The sequence below is a fragment of the Stenella coeruleoalba genome (assembly GCF_951394435.1).
Source record: "Stenella coeruleoalba genome assembly, chromosome: 6".
Classification (NCBI taxonomy): Eukaryota; Metazoa; Chordata; class Mammalia; order Artiodactyla; family Delphinidae; genus Stenella; species Stenella coeruleoalba.
Window position 1 is genome coordinate 33,711,775 of NC_137151.1, and position 19,715 is coordinate 33,731,489.

Here is a 19,715-nt window from a genome sequence, read left to right on the forward strand (position 1 = left end):
AGTAAATGTGGAGCCCAATACAGCAAAAAGAAGCAGAGTCCCTCCTTTTTATTGCCCGTGGGCCCATAGCTGGACTGCCGGCCAGGCTGGAGACGAGAGCAAGTTTCCTCTTGTTATTATTCCCCCTATAATTATTGAGCACCATCTTGTGTCCTAGTGAGGTAAGGATTTGGGGGGAGAAGGAGTGAGGGGTGGGTAGGCTTTAAGAATCTTAGCTTCCTGGAGTCTTGCAGAGCCCTACGAGGCCTGAGTGGGACAGAGCAAGGACCCACACACACCCACCTTAACCTTGGGAGGCTACTTGAAATAAATGAGCCAGGGACTGCAAAGACTTGAAATTATTGTGTAATGTAAATTGTTTCTGCTTCACTGCTGAAATTCACAGAGATTTGCTTTTAGAACTTGACTTCTAATCTTGGAATAAAAGCATTTTTCATCTTTGTTGAATTTTCGACTTCAGAAGCGGGCAGGTGAGGTATTTTTTTTTTTTTTTTTTTTGCGGTACGCGGGCATCTCACTGTTGTGGCCTCTCCCGTTGCGGAGCACAGGCTCCAGACGCACAGGCTCAGCGGCCATGGCTCACGGGCCCAGCCGCTCCGCAGCATGTGGGATCTTCCCGGACCGGGGCACGAACCCGTGTCCCCTGCATCGGCAGGCGGACTCTCAACCACTGCGCCACCAGGGAAGCCCGAGGTAGTTTCTTTTTGTCCCTCTCTTGCTCCCTCCCTTTCTTTGACCTCACAACTCAAGAGAGAACCTTATACTTGGTAGCTATGTTGAAAGGAAGATGAATCAACCATGAAATATATCTTTTAAGGTTTGCAACTCTCTGATTTATTTTGTTTTGATTCAAATACATCCTTAGGTAAAGTCACGGACCTTAAGCTCATTTGCTGGGAGCAGGTTTTTATGTGGAAGAACTTGGCTCCTGAAACAGGGTGGGAAGGTGGGCGAGACTACAGTAGGTGGGAGGAGATGGGCCATGCCCGAGACATCTTTTCCTGTAAATGCCTTGTTGTTCGTGCGCCCTCTTAAGTCTCCTTCATGCAGCCAGTGTGGGCTTACCGAGCACCTGCTCTGTGCCAGGTCTCTGCAGTCACAGAACCTACGATGTCCTGACCTTCAGAAGTTCACAGTCCCATTGCGTGGACACATAGAGTGACAGCGCAGCCCAAAGGGGCCAAGCAGGAAGATACCAAGGCTACACAGGAGGTGGTAGCTGACTTCCCCTGGGTGAGCTCAGGAACGCCGACTTGTAAAGGATGAGGGGGAAGGAGTCCATTCAGGAGAGAAAAGGAAGGAGGAAAGAAGGGCGTCTCAGGGGAAGACGATGCAATGGCAGGCCAGACACATGCGAGAGAGCAGGAGATGTTCGGGAATATGGAGTTAAGTCGTAGGGGGACCTTAAGCAAAGGAGGAGAGGGCATGGCCGGAGGTGAAGCTGGAGAGCCTGTAGCAGCCCATGGTTGTGAAGATCCTCGTGTGTGCAGTTGGGGAAGTGGTCTCTCATTGCCATGAGGAGCCTTTGAAAACTTTTATAGAGGGGAACTAAATCTTCAGTTTTGGAAACTGTGGCACTGGGGACGGTGGATTGAAGGACCGAGATCCTAGAAATAGTGTCTTAGCCCAGAGCTTCTAGAAAGGGGGACTGAGACAAAGATTGATATATTACTACTTGTTGGGGAAGGAGGTGCAAGCCCAGGGCTGTAAGGATGAAGGGAAGGGGCCAGGTGAAGTACCAGATGGATCCAGGCTGGCTCCTGCTGCACCAGAAGCCACACAGACACAGCAGCACGGGCGCTGGGCACTCTGGACCCCCTGGAAGGTTTGCAAGGAGGGACTGACTCTACCTCGGCATAGTCTGTAGAAGAGAGAAAAGAGGCTCCCTCCTGTTTCCTTCTCTTTGGCACTGGTTCCCGTCACTGGCGTCCCATACATCTGGGGTGCTGTTTGGGGATGGAGATCCCCCCCCCAACCATACCCCTCAACCCTGGGGTAGCTTCTTCCCAGTCTGACAGCAGAGGGGAGCCTGGCTTCTGTGAGCACCAGCTGAGAAAGAGAAAGAAAAGCAGGCAGGCCGGGGAATCTGAGAAGGCTCGTAAGGGCCGTCACCATTCAGACAGGAAGCTCCGCTCAGAGACGAGGACAGCAGTCCAAGCAGGAGTGGGTGGATGCCAGAGTGAATGGAGGAGGCTGGAGTAGAGAAGGATGTACAAGACCTTCATTCTGTAGAGTCAGCAAGCCCAGCCCCAGCCTTTCGGGGAGAAACATCACAGCAGCCAGTAAGGGCTTCCATGGCTAGTGTGGGGTGAGGCATACTCTACGGCCTTGTGGTTTCCTAAGGAAAATATATGATTCATCATTGTAGATTCATTCAGAAAGTCATGGAATAAGCCAATTCCTGTATTTGCCAGGGAAGGAGAGGAAGCTACTATAAAAATGGTTAAAAATCCATGATGCTCAAAATAAAGAATCTGGTCACAAGCGTACTTGTCAGGATTCTTTCTGCTGAAACGGCAGAAGCCCAGCTTTCCTAGCTTAGGACTGGGGGACTCTCAGAACCCAGGGAAGGGCAGGCATGCCCTGGGCAGAGATGTCACTGGAACAGTGGACCAATACCCTGCTGGAACATGCACCCTCTCACACTTGACCTTCCCTTTGTGACGACTTCCTTTTTCTCTGTCTGGAGCCTGACCTTCATGCACCAGGACTGATGCTGGCTTCAGCAGCCTGGTTTCCAGCTCACTGCTGTGGCTCTGGAAAGGGATTGGCCCTTCACACCCATTCAGCCCTTCCTGGGAAGGACGCCCACTGGCTTAGCACTTACCAGGTGCTCTCCATGGACCAACTAACTCTGTGCAGGGCAGCAGAATTACTATTTTTTAAATGGGAGGCCACAAGGTGCCATGTGGATGAGGGGAAAGAGGGTCCAGGAGAAGGGATGTGCATATCTGCCATGGGGAGCAAGGGTGCTGATGGGGAGAAAAGTACATAAGGTCCACTGCAACCCAAAGCTCAGAACGCTACCATTCGCCAGAGAGCCTTCCTGTACCCCTGATTCACCAGCTGGAAAAGAAAAGGGCTCCAGATTGTGCGGTTCTGCCTTCTACCTCTCCCCCTGCTAAGGACGCACGCGAGTGTTGCTTTAGATTGAATTGTTTTCCTAAAGCTCTCGATTCAAGCTCTGAATATCTTACGACCAGTTCTACAAACAGAGCTGCCGCCAGCTACACACGGAAAGCCCTGCTCGTTGGCCCCAGCATGCTCTCTCCTTTTCCTTAGCATCTTCCCATCCCCTGCCTCCTAATGAGTTTAGGTAGATTGAAATTTTAATCCGTTTGATTGGTTGTATTTAATGGGAATTTAAATTGAACTGAAGACCGAGAGCACTGAGGGGCTGCAGGCTGCTAGCTGGGACCTTCTGGAGGCACACCTCACCCCCAGGACAGGGGTGGTGGCGTGCTGCGATGTGGTGAGTCCCTGCAAGCCCTTTTGGACTGTGTCTCAACAGATTTGTAGGTGATGCAGTCTGTGGTGGAGATGATTTTCTCTGACCTTGGTCTCTTAAGTCAGAGGAGGAAAGCTTTCTGGAGGGTGGTATTGATCCAGTTCTTGGATCAGTGGGACCCCCAGTTCCGGGCTGTCACCTTGACCGTGGGCCTGGATGTCCAAAATCAGGAGGGGAGTGGTCCCTGTTGCACACACACCCCTCCCACTGGGGGCCTTCCCGTGGGTGGGGAAAGGCAGGCCAGGACCGTGATTAATTTACAAAACTGCAGCGCCTTCTCTTTCTTTTTTTTTTTCTTAATTTTTATTTTATATTGGAGTATAGTTGATTCACAGTGTTGTGATAGTTTCAGGTGTACAGCCAAGCGATTCAGCTATACATATACATATATCTATTCTTTTTTCAGATTCTTTTCCCATATAGGTTATTATAGAATACTGAGTAGAGTTTCCTGTGCTATATAGTAGGTCCTTGTGGGTTATCTATTTTATATACAGTAGTGTGTATATGTTAATCCCAAACTCCTAATTTATCCTTATTTCTTAAACACAAAAGATAGCATTTTCCATTGAGGAGAGACAGAGATCCTTTGAACCTCTTTTTGGCAAAAACTAGGTCCTCCAGTGAGATGGCAGTGGTGCAAGCTTTGGTGTCATACCGACTGGTTTCTGTTCTTTCTTGGTTGCATGTATTTTAATTTTTATATTTCAATTGTGAAATATATCAAATATGCCCACCACCCAGATGTGTAGATGTTGATATTGTCCAATTGTTTTCTTAAGAGAAAAATGATATAGTTCAAGTATCATGAAAGCTCCAGCCGCCTCCCCAGACCCTCCCTTCCCTCCTCAGTGATCAATAGCTGGAAATTGTATCTGTCATCCCCATGCATATTTTTGTAGTTAACTCCAAATGCCCATATGTAAAAATATTGTTGATATGCCTAACATGGACTACTACTGCTTTGCATGGTTAAAAAATGGCATCGAGCCATACAGATTCTTTTGCAATCCGTCCCAGCACTGCTGCTCACTTGTAGAAACCATGGACTAGTTGCTCAACTTTTTGAGCTGCAGGCAGATTGTTAAGATGCTGGTTGTGTTCATCCTGGCGCAGTCCAGGTGATCAAGGATCAAAGCCTGGAGAGGAGGAGACAATTTGATATTACAGAGGCAGAATCAGCAGGGCTTTGTGACTAATTTGATGTGTGAAATGCCAAGTGTGATTCTGGTACCTGGCTAGGAGACGAATGCCAGTCACTGAGATCGGGAGCCTGGGGGTAGGGTTTCTGGTCTGGGAAAGTAAGGCACTGAATGACCTGTTAAGGCGTGGAAGTGTCCGTGGCAACCCAGGAGGGGAGGTTCAGGAGGCAGTTGGATTTTGTGAAATTCAGGCAGTGGTTTGGAGCTGGCGATGCCTCTTTGGGTTCCCTTCGCATCCGGTGAGCATTCACTTTGGGAAGGAAGGGGGCGGCTCCTCCCTGGAATCACCCTGGGGAATCACCCTGGCCAGGTTTCTTCAGAATTCTGACAAGTGGCAACAAGAGACCTGAGGTGGAATCACTTCATTGTCATGTCATCTTGAAAGGTTAGGGTTATATCTGAACCATTTCTTTTTCCCTCTAATAACCTGTTGTGATTTCCTCCTTCATGAAATTACAGAAATCCTCTCTGAATGGAATTTCTGCTTTGAGACTTTACCGTGCCTTCTTGTTAATAAGTTCATAGACTTTACCAGCCTTGGCATAGACTTCTTTCTCTTCGCCTGAACTTGCCCCCTTGTTAAACATCAAGGAGCCCCAGCCTTTTCTGGGATGGATGGCAGGACATGCGTCTTCCCGGGCATTTGGTGTGGGAATCCTAACCTCGAGTTTGTCTGCCGTGAGCATTCATCTCCAGGTTAGGACCTGGGTGATCGTTCACTGTTCTCCTTTGTTGCTCACTGCGGACCTGGTTCAGGGGCTATTGGTCCATCCTGACTAGTTAGCAGCTGGTTTTTCACAGGGAAGTGTCTCTATTTGCTTTATTAAAGAAAAGATGCCTGCCCCCAGCCTCGTCCCTGCCGAAAGCCCTGAATGACATCCTGACAGGCCTCCCTTTAGATGGGAGGGATCCAGCCAGAGGGGCCCAGACAAAAGAGTGGAGGGGGGGGAGTTGGGGCAGCTGCTATTATTCTAAGGATCCAGACAGACTCTCGGGCTGATGGGGTGGGACCCAGAAGCACCTCTGGGCCCTGCTTTTCTCCCTTCTGTCTCTCTGCTTTCTTTTCTCACTCTCTCCTCTCTTCCTCTTCCTTCGTCCTCCTCCTCTTACCTTTCTTTCCATCCCCTCTTCTAACTCTCTCCTCCCCCTCCCTCCCCCCTCATCAGTCTGTCTCTCCCTCCCCATCTCTCTCCCTCCTCCTCCTCTCTCCCCCTCCTCTTTCCCCTCCCCTCCTCTTTCCCCTCCCCTCCTCTTTCCCCTCCCTTCCTCTTTCCCCCTCCCCTCCTCTCCCCCTCCCCTCCTCTTTCCCCTCCCCCTCCTCTTTCCCCTCCCCTCCTCTTTCCCCTCCCTTCCTCTTTCCCCTCCCCCTCCTCTTTCCCCTCCCTTCCTCTTTCCCCCTCCCCTCCTCTCCCCCTCCCCTCCTCTTTCCCCTCCCCCTCCTCTTTCCCCTCCCCCTCCTCTTTCCCCTCCCCTCCTCTCCCCCTCCCCTCCTCTTTCCCCTCCCCTCCTCTCCCCCTCCCATCCTCTTTCCCCCTCCCCTCCTCTCCCCCTCCCCTCCTCTTTCCCCCTCCCCCTCCTCTTTCCCCCCTCTTTCCCCCCCCTCCCCCTCCCCTTTCCCCTTCCCTTTCCCCTCCCCTTTCCCCTCCCCTTTCCCCCTCCCCCTTTCCCCCTCCCCCTCCTTTCCCCCTCCCCCTTTCTCCTCCTCCCCCTTGCCCTCCCCCTCTCCCTCCCCCCTCCTTTTCCCCTCCTCCCTCCCCACCCCTGCTCTCTTTCTATCACACTCACAGGGGGAATGTCTAGGTCGCAGTCACTCCAGGTCCCTCTTATTACCCATTATGCATCTTTGTCTCCCTCTCCTCCTTTCAGCTCTTACCTGGTTCTCTTCTCACCCTCACCCCCAAGACTGTCATCTGACTTCCCCAGAACTTGCATCTGGTCCATAACTGCCCGGACTCCAACACCGCATGACCTTTTTGCTCCACAACCCCAGCCGTCTGTCAGTCATCTCTCTGTGAGCAGGACTCTGAGCTCCTGAGAGAGAGGGTCTGACCAGCACAGCTCATTGTCCTGAGCCCGGCCACTCTGTCCCAGGCTGCTGGCCAGCCTGGGGATGGGTCCCCCTCAGGTCAGACACACCGTGGGCCGGTCAGGAGTGGCAGGGGGTGGGCAGGGTTACCCTTGCCTACCTGCCAGGGGCTGGGGTGGAGGTAGAGCCCCTGGGAAAGGGGGTTTGTGGGCTCAGGAGTAATCAGGTCCCTCTAGCACAAAAACTGTGTCATAGACCCCCTCCAGTTAACTCACAGCAGGAAGATGATCCTCAATTTGGCTCAAGCTGAATGGGAGTCATGGTTTATAAACTGTTCCTAGTCACCTCTGCACGAATGGAAGGGTATACATCTCTGAGGTAATGAATTTAGCATCTTCCAGCCACGCCGAACATGGCATGAAATTAGACTTTAATTCGGAATGTTCATTTTATTCACACAGTAGGGTGCAGGGGTGGACTTGATTGATTGCCAACAAAACAAAATCTTTCAGTGCATAAAATGGAGAATGTGGACTGTACTGTTTTTCCAGTCGTGAAGACTTCGGTTACAGGATTTGAAACGTGTATCCCCCAAAGTTGAGTGCTTTGTAGTATTCTCACCTGTGAGATGTAGGCAGACGGTAGACCCTGAACCGGGCTCAGGATGCCTGGAGCTGTCCTACCAGGTCAGAGCGAGGGCCCCGCACCCCAGGGGTGTTGCTGCCCCTCCTCTCTTCAGAGCCCATCATGTGCTCTGTGGCTGCTGATGCCACACCCCCGTGTCCCTTGCGGTCTTAAGTCACAAAACCGGCGATTATTACACTTTCCTGGAGTGTGTGAAAACAGGCTTCAAATGGGAAGAACCCTGTCCCACTTTTATACAACTGGAAAACATTACAGCACTTGAATCTTTCAAATGTCCAGGAAAAAAACCCCAAAAGACAGCCCACAAAATCCAGCTTGTGTGACTTAGTCACACGGAAACATGAAGAGGAAGGGAAAGGGAGTTTGCTTCCTACTTGCAGGTGGTTTTGATTTAGAAAATGTGCCTCGAAATTCAGTTCCTACCAACACAGAGGAGAGGTTTTGTTTTGCTTCTAAGAAAAGTAAAACTACTCTTGAATGTTTCGGGGCTCATCAAAGTTTCCATTTAACATTTTTTCCACTTTTGTCTACCTGGATATTCTCATCATCTCTGCATCTGCTGAGTCAATCAGTGTATATTGTGGGAAACTCTCATCCCCCCATGATCTGAAGTAGGTGGGATCCAGTTCTGACAACATGAGTTAATCATCACTAGAAATACTGGCAAGAGCTGGGGATGTTTGCGTTCCTCGGGGACAGTTTAGCGTCTCCAGATAAATATTCCAATCCAGCTGACTGCCTTCTCTGAGCTTTCCTTCCCCAAACTTACTCCCCCATAAGGAGGACAAGCCAAAAGCAAAGTGTTGGGTCCCCGGTAATTTACAAGGCTAGGACAATACTTCAAAACAATTGGTCTTGAGCCATCGTTACTATTCAGTAGTATGCCGCTATAGGATATGTTTCTTCCTGCAGAATTGTACAGTATCCACGTGACTGTTTTTACCCTCAAAATCCAGTCAGATTACTTTTGAAAGAAGTTTTAGGAATGGGGTTGCCAAATTCATGCAATCTCCATGTTAAGAGCTCCTGTCTCTGTGGCCTCCAGCTATGAGGCAGGTTTTTATGAGAACGAAAAGAGAAATACCTTCTCCTTGTGTCCCCTCTTTAGAATAAGAAGCTCTACTTGGACATCATTCACACATACATGGAAGTGCATGCGACTGTTTACGGCTCCAGCACAAAGAACATTCCCAGTTACGTGAAAAACCACGGGATCCTCAGTGGACGGGACTTGCAGTTCCTTCTCCGAGAAACCAAGGTAAGTTTTTTGTAGTTTTGTAAAAATGCATCAGTATTGTTGTGCGGAGGTTTGTGTCTCTTGCCATTGCAAATGGGATCAGAATCATCGGTGCTTTCTCTTCAGTGGTACCATTGATCTTCAGGTCATTGCTGGGCAGTGGTTTTCTAGACTAGCTGTAGCTTAAAAGTTAGCAAATTGTGAAAAAAACTTATTTACTGAGGACCTGCTTTGTGCCAAGAAGCATCAGGTGAGGGGCTGGGGACATGGCGGCAAACAGGAAAAGTAGGGTATCAGACGTTCTCAGAGAGCAGCAGCTTTCCCAGCAAGCCTGGGGCCACTTAACTCCTGCACCTCTCCAATCCCCCCTGTTCAAGGAACCCGTCCCCCAACTAGCTTTTCATCACACCTGCTTGTTCAAAATATTTGTACTGGACACTGGAGAAGTTCAGACAAGGGAAGAGTCCTTGGGGGCTCAGGGAGCAAGGAAGGCATTGTGAGAGCTGTGAGAGGTGAAGGATGTGGGTGTGGATACACCTGGCATTTGGCACAGACGGCAGTGAGTCAGGTGGTAGAGGTGGAGATGACACACCCAGGAGAGCCAAGAGACCAATCCAGCGAGTCTGTGTGTCGGGAAATAGTGGAAGATAAAATTTGATAAGGGGCTGAGGGTCTGAATGTCACAGCTGTAGAATTCAGGCCACGTGGTGTGGGCAGGTGGGTAGGAGCAACTGATGGATGGTCATTTCAGTAGCATGATGAGCGTGGTGTTTTCACATCCTGGGGGCGTCCACCCAGTGGTCTCTGTCCTTTCTATAATTCCGACATGGACGAACCCGGTGAGGTTAGGGGACCTGCAAATAGATCAGTGTTGGGCCTTGAAGGGTTGGCTGGCACGTTGATGTATTCCTCATGTTTATTAATAAGCTCTCTTTTAAAAAAATTAAACGTATATATCTTAAAAATCTTTCCGTATCAGAAGTAGCTGGGCTAAAGGATATATACGTTTTTAGTTTTAAAGGTTATAGCCAAAATGGCTCCACAGATATCATACAGTCTATCAGTCAGTGCTTGTTACCTTTCTCTGTGAGCGAGGCAGAGCACCTTTTCACATGTTTATCGCATAGATTCCTGATTCCTGCCTCTAAAGGCTGCACGTTCTTTAGGTAAAATACTGCAATCCATTAAAAGGGTTATGGTATTGAACACGATAACATCACAGGTATTAGACAGATATATCAGACTTCAGTAAGTTATTTAGATAAGCAAAGAGGATTGTAATACATACCATGAAAATTCATCTTTATTAATAAGCTCTTACGTGTGAATTTTACAAATATGTCTCGAGCAGCTCCTATGGGCCAGGCATCATGCAAGGGATACAGGGGCAAAGAAAACAAGCGCGATCCCTGCCCTGCATTATCAGTAGTGAATTGTTCAGCTCTGGTCCTGACTGCATTTTCATTGTCCAGGTAGAGGGGAGGGGCCGAGCGGATGAGCTTCTGTGGCATCGTAGCATTTCTGATCAGTGTGTGTGATACTTCAGTGTGGGAAAGCGTATTCGTAGATGCTGTCCTGTGTACTTCTCACCACAGCCTTCAGAGGTAGGCAGGGCAGGTATTACTGTTAACTTTATTCTAAACAGGAGGAAATAGACTAGAGAGTTGGGCTTGTCCATTGTCACTGAGGTCACCCTGGAGGTAACCCTGACTCGCGATTTTTTTATTGCAAGTGAAAGCTCTGCTAGGCCCTCGACGTACCAGCCTCATGAATAAACATACAAACTTAAGAACATTCAGTGGATAGTCACAAGCCCAAAGAATCCGCATCTCCTTTCTGCCTCAGTTTCTCCATAGGTAAATGCATTTGATCATGTCTACCTCCCAAGTCATGTGTGTGATGCCTTGAATAAATTCACTTGATAAATTTCTCTCCTTGGCCAAAGGAGAGAAAGTTTGTTTCATTAAGATTTGATTTCCTTACAAGGTCATCTGCAGTCTGATGACGGTGGCCATCATCAGTGCTCCCTGGTTTGCACTGTTTGCTTTCCGTTCACCTTCTGTCTTAGGAGGACATTTTAGAATCATTAGAAAGTCCAGGCTCTTTTTTTTGTTTTGGCGATACACGGGCTTCTCACTGTTGGGGCCTCTCCCGTTGCGGAGCACAGGCTCCGGACGCGCGGGCTCAGCGGCCATGGCTCACGGGCCCAGCCACTCCGCGGCACGTGGGATCTTCCCGGACCGGGGCACGAACCCGTGTCCCCTGCATCGGCAGGCGGGCTCTCAACCACTGCGCCACCAGGGAAGCCTGAAAGTCCAGGCTCTTTACCCGTAATGCTATTTTTGCTTCATTTTACTTTTCCCCACATCAGATTGTGGGAAAAGCTCAAGCTCCTTTAAAATTACAGTTGGCAACGCTGCTTCTCTGCCATCACTGTCCCACACGCTTCTATTAACCCAGCTGTGTGAATGTCTTACTCAGCCTTACAAATCTTAAAAGAACACTTACTTACAGACCGTCCGCTTACTCTGTCAGAGAATGAGAGATAGGCCGAAGCTAAGGTCCCTGATGTGTGGAGAGCAACAGAGAAGAGGCCTGGAAGGCCCAGGCCATGAGGTCGGAGATTGCCTGAGATTACCCAAGGATTACAGCTGAAATTTTTTTTTTTTGAGTGTAAGGGTCATCTGTTTATCCTTGAAAAACTGGTACTTTCAGAGGATGTCGCTGATCCCATTTTGTATTTCCTGTTCAGAGGACTAGAATATAGGAAAGGACTCTGAGTGGAATTATGGCTAAAACGGTCGGCAAATATGATGAAAATGAGGCGGTGTGTTGCTGAGGCTCCCCCTCTACCCAGAACACAGCGGCAGCACTGAAATGAATGAATCTTGGGCTTTGGAATAATGACACTAAAGACTAGTCAGGCTTTGTATTTATAACCCTTTCTGCCTCTAACTCCTTCCTCGGTGTCTCTGAGCAATTTAAAAGTGATTTATTCCAATCCACGTTGGAAGTGCAGAACTGGGGATGCAGACAAGCAAATGTGTGTGGAATGAATGGGATGTGCACGTTCCTCAGACTCGTTATGGGAGAGGGAAGCGAGTCGGGTGCCCCTCAAGGTCTAGAGACATATTGAAATGATTGATGCATAATCAGCTTTTGACTTATTGTTTTTCTTTATGAGCCATCTTTGAATCTCTGCACCAAGCCCAGAAAACTGTCTCCTCAGCAGAATTGTGTCCCTGAGTGCGAGGAGGGGCCCTCATGAAGGGCCCACAGAGCCTAATGGAGATGGGAGGGATTCAGTGTAACCCTCAAGTCGGGGCTCAGGAGCTGGGAAGTTGTTGAATGTAGAAGACTCTTCTAATAGGCATATAAATGTGGATGAATTCATTATTTATCAAAAGACCAGAGATGAGTCATTTGGGCCAGCAAACTCCAGGAGAGCAATTTAAGCCAGCAAATAAGGACTGAACTGGGGTGGCGTGTTTTTATTTTTGGCTTCAGTCCCCATCTTCCTTAATGTGATTTCTTTCTTCTCCTTCCTAATTTTCCCCTCCCTGTGCCCACCTCCCCCAGTCTCACCAGGGGAATTTCCTGACAGATTGGGGCATCCGCATCCCACACTGGCTTGGAGGAGCATTTGGAGTGAGCCCAAACGGGTACCTCCCTTTCTGACAGTGAGAGTCGAGAACAAATCTGGCTGTGGGAAAGCAGAGGAAGAAGCAGCTGCTGCCCCTGCTGTTGCCACACACCTTTTCTGCCCACAACTCTGGCCGTTTCCCCCTCCAGCCCTTGGATGGGTCATGGCGGCCCTGTTTTCCTCCCACGTTAGCTCAGCAGCTTAGCTGCGGTACTCGCCTAGAAGCCCTGGCAGGGTTGGAAGATAGGCAGTATGTACCACTGTCCCTGTTCCATTCCATCCTCGGGTCTTACCTCCCCTATCAACTGTGGCTCTTCCCACAAGCTTGGATGTGGTTGCACAAGCTCTGTCAGAAACCCAGGGACCAAGGCATCCACCACCAGTGGACCAGACCCTCGTGCAGCTCCATGAGAACCCAGGGGCTCTGCTTATTCTGTTGACAGTTACCTTCTCAGGGCCTGGCTTGCAGAGGCCTTCAGATAACCGGATGAAGAATGAAGGAAGGAGTCCAGAAGAAATCCACTGGCCATCTGGGATCTTGGGGCCATGCCCCTAGGAGTGATTTCTTGCTTTTCTCCTGAATCATGTGCCTAGATCTCCAAGATCTCCCCACCAAGGGACACTGTCCTTCTGAGAGCCCGTGCTTGCCTCTCCGTGGTGTTGCCCACATCCTCAGGCCCTGTGAGAGAGAGCCCAAGAGCGAGCTTACTGCTGGAGCAACCCGTCTTCCGTGTCTACTTCAGGTCCTCCAGTATTCAACCTCAGGCAGTCAAGCAGGTTTCATCCTGGTGACAGGTCCCAAAAGCCATTCCCATTCCAACTAGATGGAAACGAATTCGCATACACTTACATATGCACACACACTCCATCCTCCCCCCTCCCCTCCCACATATGTATATAGGATGTAGAACGTATGGACATAGGATTTATTAACCTCTCCGAATGAGGTTTCAAGAACAAAGGCACCTCCTGACACCCAAATACACACAACCCATTCATATTATCATGGGGCACGACCGTGGGGTTTTACTGCAACAGTAACGACCATCTCTCTAACCCTTCCCTGTGTTAAGCCCTTTCCATGAATTCTCTCTTCATCACTAAAGTCCTCTGACCTCGGTACCGTTAGAGCACATCTTAACTGCGGTGGCGAGCCAGGCCTGTGATGCCTCCGCACCGTCAGGAGCTGAGGGGTAGGCCTGGTGAGCCATTGGGGTGAGAGTGGTGGCCCGGGACAGCTCCTGCGAGGAGGTGCACCTGAGCTGCCTCTTCGTAGCAGACATTGCATGCTGGCACAGCTGAAGATGGTCGGCTTCTACAGCTGTACATGTATCTGAATGTTCTCTTCCTCTCCATCTTCAGGGTAATATGCTTTCTCAATGCAAATTGCAATGCATTGGATTTTGTGCTGGGGCTTCCACATGACCGAAGGGCAGGGACTTGTGATCTCGATGTTGTTGTTGGGTTTTTTGTTTTGTTTCTGGAAGGCCACTTACATAGTGGGCATAGTCTGGGAGTCTACCCAGTGAGCTGGTCTCCAGGAAATGACCTTTGATTTAGTGGCCGATACTGACTACCCTGGGGTGCTTAAATGTGCTTGGCAAGTATCATTGTCTTTGTCTCCTTTGCCCTCCTAGACCTTTAGGAGACAGTCTTCAGGTAGGGTAGGTTAGGGGCTTATGGAGCCCAGGAGAGGGTGTAGCCAAACATATATGGGAGAGATTTGGGGCACTGTTTTCTCTTCCATCAGCGTTGGGTACAAAAGGGAAGACAGATGTCCAGAGAGGGGACCCTGCCGGCGACACAAAAGCATCACCTATCAGGAAAATAGATTTTCTCCATATGCAGCCTTGTGTGGATTCCTTTTAAAGATATAAAAGGGATACCTGTTATCAAAAATGTAATGATTCCCAATCATTGTGTGAAGAATAAACAAGTAAGGCTTAGCCGTTGCATGTGGCTCATGGGACTGGCCTTTGCTTGAGGCAGTCACTGTAAACTGTGTCCTCTCTGTCTTTTGATGGATGCCTCTCCCTGTTTTTTAATCCAGGTACTTTATGAAACACAGAGAACTCATAAATACACGTAAGCAGTGCTGAACCTCTCGTAAAACCCCGCAACCACAACTCCTGCACAGCAAACTCCAGCTAGACAACCAAAGGTCGTGTATGTGCTGCACGTAAAGTTGAACCTGGGTTTAGCGAACACTTACTAAGTGCCAAACCTTGGAATACATCCTTTCCATGAAATATCTCCTTGAATCCTCAGAGCAGCCCCGAGAAATAAAGCACGATTACTTTCACCACTTTACACATGAAAAGACAGGTTTAGAGAGCTTGTGTTACCTTGACTAAGGCCCATAGCTAGACAGAATGCATTATCAGTGGACCTCAGATACTCCATAGAGAGAAGCGTATAACAATTTCCCACAGTTACAGAGCTAGGAAATGATGCAGTCAGGGTTGGAAACCTGGTCAGCCTGACTCCAGAGCTTGTGCTCTTAATCACCACATTGTCCTGATCTCAGAACTACCTTTATCCGCCTTTAAAGGATTCTTTGTGAACTACTCCGCTTAGGGGTTTAAAACAATTTTGCTTCTCCTTTCACACAGAGTGAAAATCTGAGTGGTTTAACTAATAAACTCTTTGTCGACATGTAGGGACTTCCCAATCCTGGAGCTTCATCTGTTCTCTCTTCCTTAGTGTTAGTTCAAAAGTTAAATTTTAGAGCATGTAATTTAAAGCTCTATTTAGAAATGCTCGTTGATGGAGTCAGAGCTGCAGCCATGGAGATGTGCCGTCGTCTGGAAGATCCTCATTACATTCTAGGCTTCTGAAAGCCAGATGAAGTATCAATAAAATATGCTGTGTCCTCCTGAGGAGTTAAGCCTCTGCACTTGAATGAATTCTTGCAGTGTCTCTCTTGCCCCCATGCTAAGGAAATCTGTAAGCGAGCAGAATGACGGGGGGAGTGGGGAATTAGGGGAAAAGCAATTTAGTGTGGTTAAGGTACCAGTGTGTGGCAAGGCCGTAAGCACTCAAAAGTTCATGGAATACCCTTTGGTGGCGATGAACTCTCTGCCTATCCTGTTGTCATTCAAACCTCAAGTGTGCTATTTGACCTTAATACATCTGCTCCATTATAATGTCACAGGTAGTGAGTACACAGGAAGCAAGAAGGAAGGTTGCTTATTCACAGAAGTGCCAAAAACTGTTATTTTGGTGTTTCCAAGGAATGCGCTTCCTGCGATCCTAATGAGTGTGACGAGAAGACTCATTGCCAAGAAATTGTGTGATATTTGCTTTATCTTCTTTCTGAAATGGCGAGGCTTCAGAGAGTTAGCCTGAAGTGTTTATGTGTACTGAGATATTCGGATGCCAGCAGGGCAGAAGAGGGGGTGCAAGTCGTTATTCACATATAATTAAACCTAGGTCACATTCAAGTCCATTAAGCAACAGGCTCAAATCCTTTTAATTAATGGGTTCAGATTGGTGGGCCTGAAGGAGCTAATTAAATTTTTTTTCCCAGGATTTTCTATTTAAATAGACAACCATTGTGCTTCCTACATTTCCTCCAAAGTTATTCTTTGTAATTTAGTGTTGATGAAGGTATCAACACTTCATGGCAGGCCCTGGTTTTCAGAGGTCAGAAAACACTGTCGGCCCCTGGTTAAACCCACGGAGACCCCTGTCTGCATCTTCCAGGATCTGGAAGTCCTGTGCCTTCCTGAGCCCAGCCACAGCCTGACAGAGGTCCTCTTTTCCCTGGAGAGCCGACACCTCCTCCCCCAAATCTGCTGGGGGCGGCAGATCACAGAGATCAAAAGCCTCAAGGATAGTAACCCCGGGTTCTTCGTATTTAACAAAGCTGGGATGTCTTGGGACTATTTCTTCATGCCCTCATGGAAGACGGCTTCCAAGCTCTTCTGCTACCACATTTTCCCTCACCCCTGTGTCTCCAGTTCTTCTGCTCCAGGAGAAATGACCCAGCCAGCAGTGAGAGCTCGGCTGGCTTCTCAAAGCTTTTCTTCCACAGTTCCCTCCTCTGTGGACGCCCCTGAGGGTCATCTCAAGGTTTACAGGATATGAAAGGTTATTCTTCCCAAACAATAAAAAGGTTAAGTACCCTGTTCTGTGCAGAAGAACATATAGTTATAGGATAGGGCATCTCTCCAGAAAACCTGAGATTTTAGTTTCTTGCCCCAGGAAATTCCCTGCGGGGGCTTCACGACTCTTCAATATGCCTAACATGGGCCACGCTGCATGTCCAGCCCTGGAATTGAGTGCCCAGCACATACGGGTTGCATCTCCCAGTGCTGCCGGGGTTAGACTCAGGGCTGTCTAGGCAGAAGTATTCCAAATCATCATTCAATTAAAGCAGCTGCAGAGACAGGATTACTGGGGAGAGGGCCCGGGAAAGGAGACCCAAGCATCTAGCCGTATCCAATTCAGCAGCATCCTTCACTCTCGGGGCATGCCCGTGTGGATGTTCCCCAACATGATGGCAGAAGGAAAGGACACCCTGGGACCCAGTTATCCTTTGCCACTTGATGTGCCTGGGAGACTGGAGAGATTTCAGCATTTGCTCCTTCCTGTGGGTAGGGAGATCTCACACGTCACCAAGCCTAGACTTGGACCAAGCCCATCAGGACCCACAGCCGTCCAGTGGTGTGAAATACCCCGAGGGGAGGGTACGCAAGGATGCCTTTCTATGAGATGATGTTTCATTTCTGGACCCAGGAGTCAGTGCCACTGACTGCAGGGAGTCCCCTTTGTCACAGCGGCTCTCAGCCGTGGTCCCTGTGAGGACTCTGAGATGTGTTTTTGCTGCCATCTCTTGTCTGCCGTGGGGACAACTCGTGGTTTACTTGCTGGGGTGGGAAAGCCTTGCCCAGTTACAGCTCTACACCCTCTCCCCACATTGAGGGGAAAATAAAACCCAAGATGCTGGTGTCCCCCAGCGAAAACCCCATTATGAAAACCCATGTTTGCTGACCTACCATCATTTTAATGCAGCTCCATGTGAACTGTAATCAAACCGCCGAGCGACCTTTCTGTCCCTCTGCCCAGCATCACTGAAAGGGCCTGTTGTTCCTTTGGTTCAATGAAGAAACCTTCTGTTTAGTTAAGCAAGTGTTTTTGCAGTCATGTCTCCTGGTAAGTTACAGAAAGATTATTGTTGGGTCTTGGGTTTTGTTGTTGTTGTTATTCTTTGAGTACCTCCACCCCCCTACCCCTTCAGCTGCCCACCCTGACACTTACTGCTTTACTTTTTTACAAAGGAAGGAAATTCATAATGACCTGAGCAGCTTCCTGGGCCCTTCAAGGTCCCTGGTCATGTTTTTCAGGTCCTAGTGTAAACTGGCTTCTCATTTATCCACCCCCAACCAGGGCCTGGGAACTTTCCAGAGTCTCAGAGGCATCAGCACAGGAAAGGAGCCCAGAAGAGACCCCCATGAGCCAGGGACGCCAGTCTGATTGATGTGTTTACATGTGGTGTGCTTCTCTGTCTTACAGCTGTTTGTTGGACTTGGGTTCCCTTATGAAGGCCCGGCTCCCTTGGAGGCCATCGCAAATGGATGTGCTTTTCTGAATCCCAAGTTCAACCCACCCAAAAGCAGCAAAAACACAGACTTTTTCATTGGCAAGCCAACTCTGAGAGAGGTAAGCATCTATAAAACTCATTCTACTTTCACTCATAGGAATGGTAGCTATTTATTGAGTGCTAGGAGCCCATTTGAACCTCAGAGCCTTGGACGGTAGGTATTGTCAACTTCATTTCACTTAGTTGGGTGGAAGGGGGGGGGTGTGCAGGGGCTCAGAGAGATGGATGACTTGATTACATCCCCTCACTAAGTAGGGGCAGAGCCAGGATTTCGATCTATTTCCGTTCTACAAAGTATGGGGTCTTTTCGCCCTACCCCATCTCCATCCTAATTTGAACAGATATCGCCGGTCTTCCAATTAGCTGAACTCTGATTCCCTGGATGATTAGAGTTTATGGAATAAAAAGAAAATCAAGGGGTTAACAGGTATTTGTAAAGAACCTACTCTCTGTGAGGAGCTTTGGGGAATACAACGTGGGCCGTGGGCTCCTTCCTTGAAGAATCCTCATCCTTGAGAAGAAAGACGTATCGGGGTGACTGAATAGTATGCCTGGTATTTTAGCCGACTGTCAGCAGGGTGCCGTCCTGGGAAGCAATCCTGCCGTCGCTCGAACCATTTGCAGAAGCCTTATTGGGATTGCCTTTGGAGGTCCTCTCGAAAATCCACAGTGGGTGATGAATCACCATTGAAGGCAGTTGGATTCTATTTGGGACCATAAACCAAAGTCATTTAGAGCATGTGAGTGACCAGGCTGGGTGTTTCTATATCTGGTTAGAAACACGTATGTGCAAGAACCCATAAGATTGATTTCTTATTATTTCTTATTTATTTCTGCACAGTTCGTAAGTGGCTCTCCAGGCTACTTTCAAGGAGGAAGCCTCTAAGTGTCGATTTGTCCCAGTGCCCTTGTCATTTGGGACCGTCTGCTGGGGAGGACACTGCTGGGCAGCCCTCCCGGGACATGTTTCTAAAGCATACATTTTTCACCTCTGCTACTTTTTTTTTTTTTTTTTTTTTTGCCGTACACGGGCCTCTCACTGTTGTGGCCTCTCCCGTTGCGGAGCACAGGCTCCGGATGCGCAGGCTGAGCGGCCATGGCCCATGGGCCCAGCCGCTCTGCGGCATGTGGGATCTTCCCGGACCGGGGCACGAACCCGCGTCGCCTGCATCGGCAGGCGGACTCTGAACCACTGCGCCACCAGGGAAGCCCACCTCTGCTACTTTTAAACCTTTCTGGGTCAGTTCTCCTGACCCCATTCCCCCCTTCCCCAAATAGTATATAAAACACATTTTCCGTGATTATTCTTTACCTTTCAGTCAGAGAACTTACCAGTTAATAGAGTTGATCATTCTGAGAGTTCTTTTCGTTGACCCACCCCATCACTGGTGAGAGGGCCAAAGGAGATGGAAGAAGATCAGCAAGACCACAGATGATCCTGAAAAAGATGAACCTATGGCCCAGATAACCTCTGACAAAGGTTAACGAGGCGTGTGCGTGTGTGTGCGCTCACGCTTGCTTTTTCCTTCTGCTAGTATTGTAAATTTGAGTTCTTCATTTTGGGGGGCGGGCGGTCATTCCTCAGCAACACTTAATGCACACAGTGTTTGGACTTCCCGTCCTGTGGGGCAGGTACCAGAACACAGATCAGGAACCTTCAGTCTGGTACCCAAGAACTTACTCTTTGCAAAGGTTTGAAAGGATGCTCCCCAGCAGTGAGAATGCCTCAACTTAGGCATCTGTGCTTTAGCGTGCGACTGACTTTGAAACTTCGGAGCTCTGGGTAGGAAATATGGGCTAATCAATCATTCCTGTGTTACGTTTGAAAGTAGGAAATCTCTGAAGTTCT

At 48.9% G+C, this 19,715-nt stretch overlaps 1 protein-coding gene across 7 annotated transcripts in view; it reads left to right on the plus strand.

Annotated features, from left to right (window-relative positions):
* The window catches only part of MGAT5 (alpha-1,6-mannosylglycoprotein 6-beta-N-acetylglucosaminyltransferase), a 581,503-nt gene that overhangs the window by 528,041 nt on the left and 33,747 nt on the right, over positions 1 to 19,715 (plus strand). For all 7 annotated transcript variants that reach the window (XM_079924992.1, XM_079924993.1, XM_079924998.1 and 4 more), the window contains 2 exons: positions 8,490 to 8,639; positions 17,779 to 17,925. In XM_079924992.1, coding sequence (XP_079781118.1) covers positions 8,490 to 8,639; positions 17,779 to 17,925 — 297 coding nt within the window. The remainder of the gene's footprint in view (positions 1 to 8,489; positions 8,640 to 17,778; positions 17,926 to 19,715) is intronic.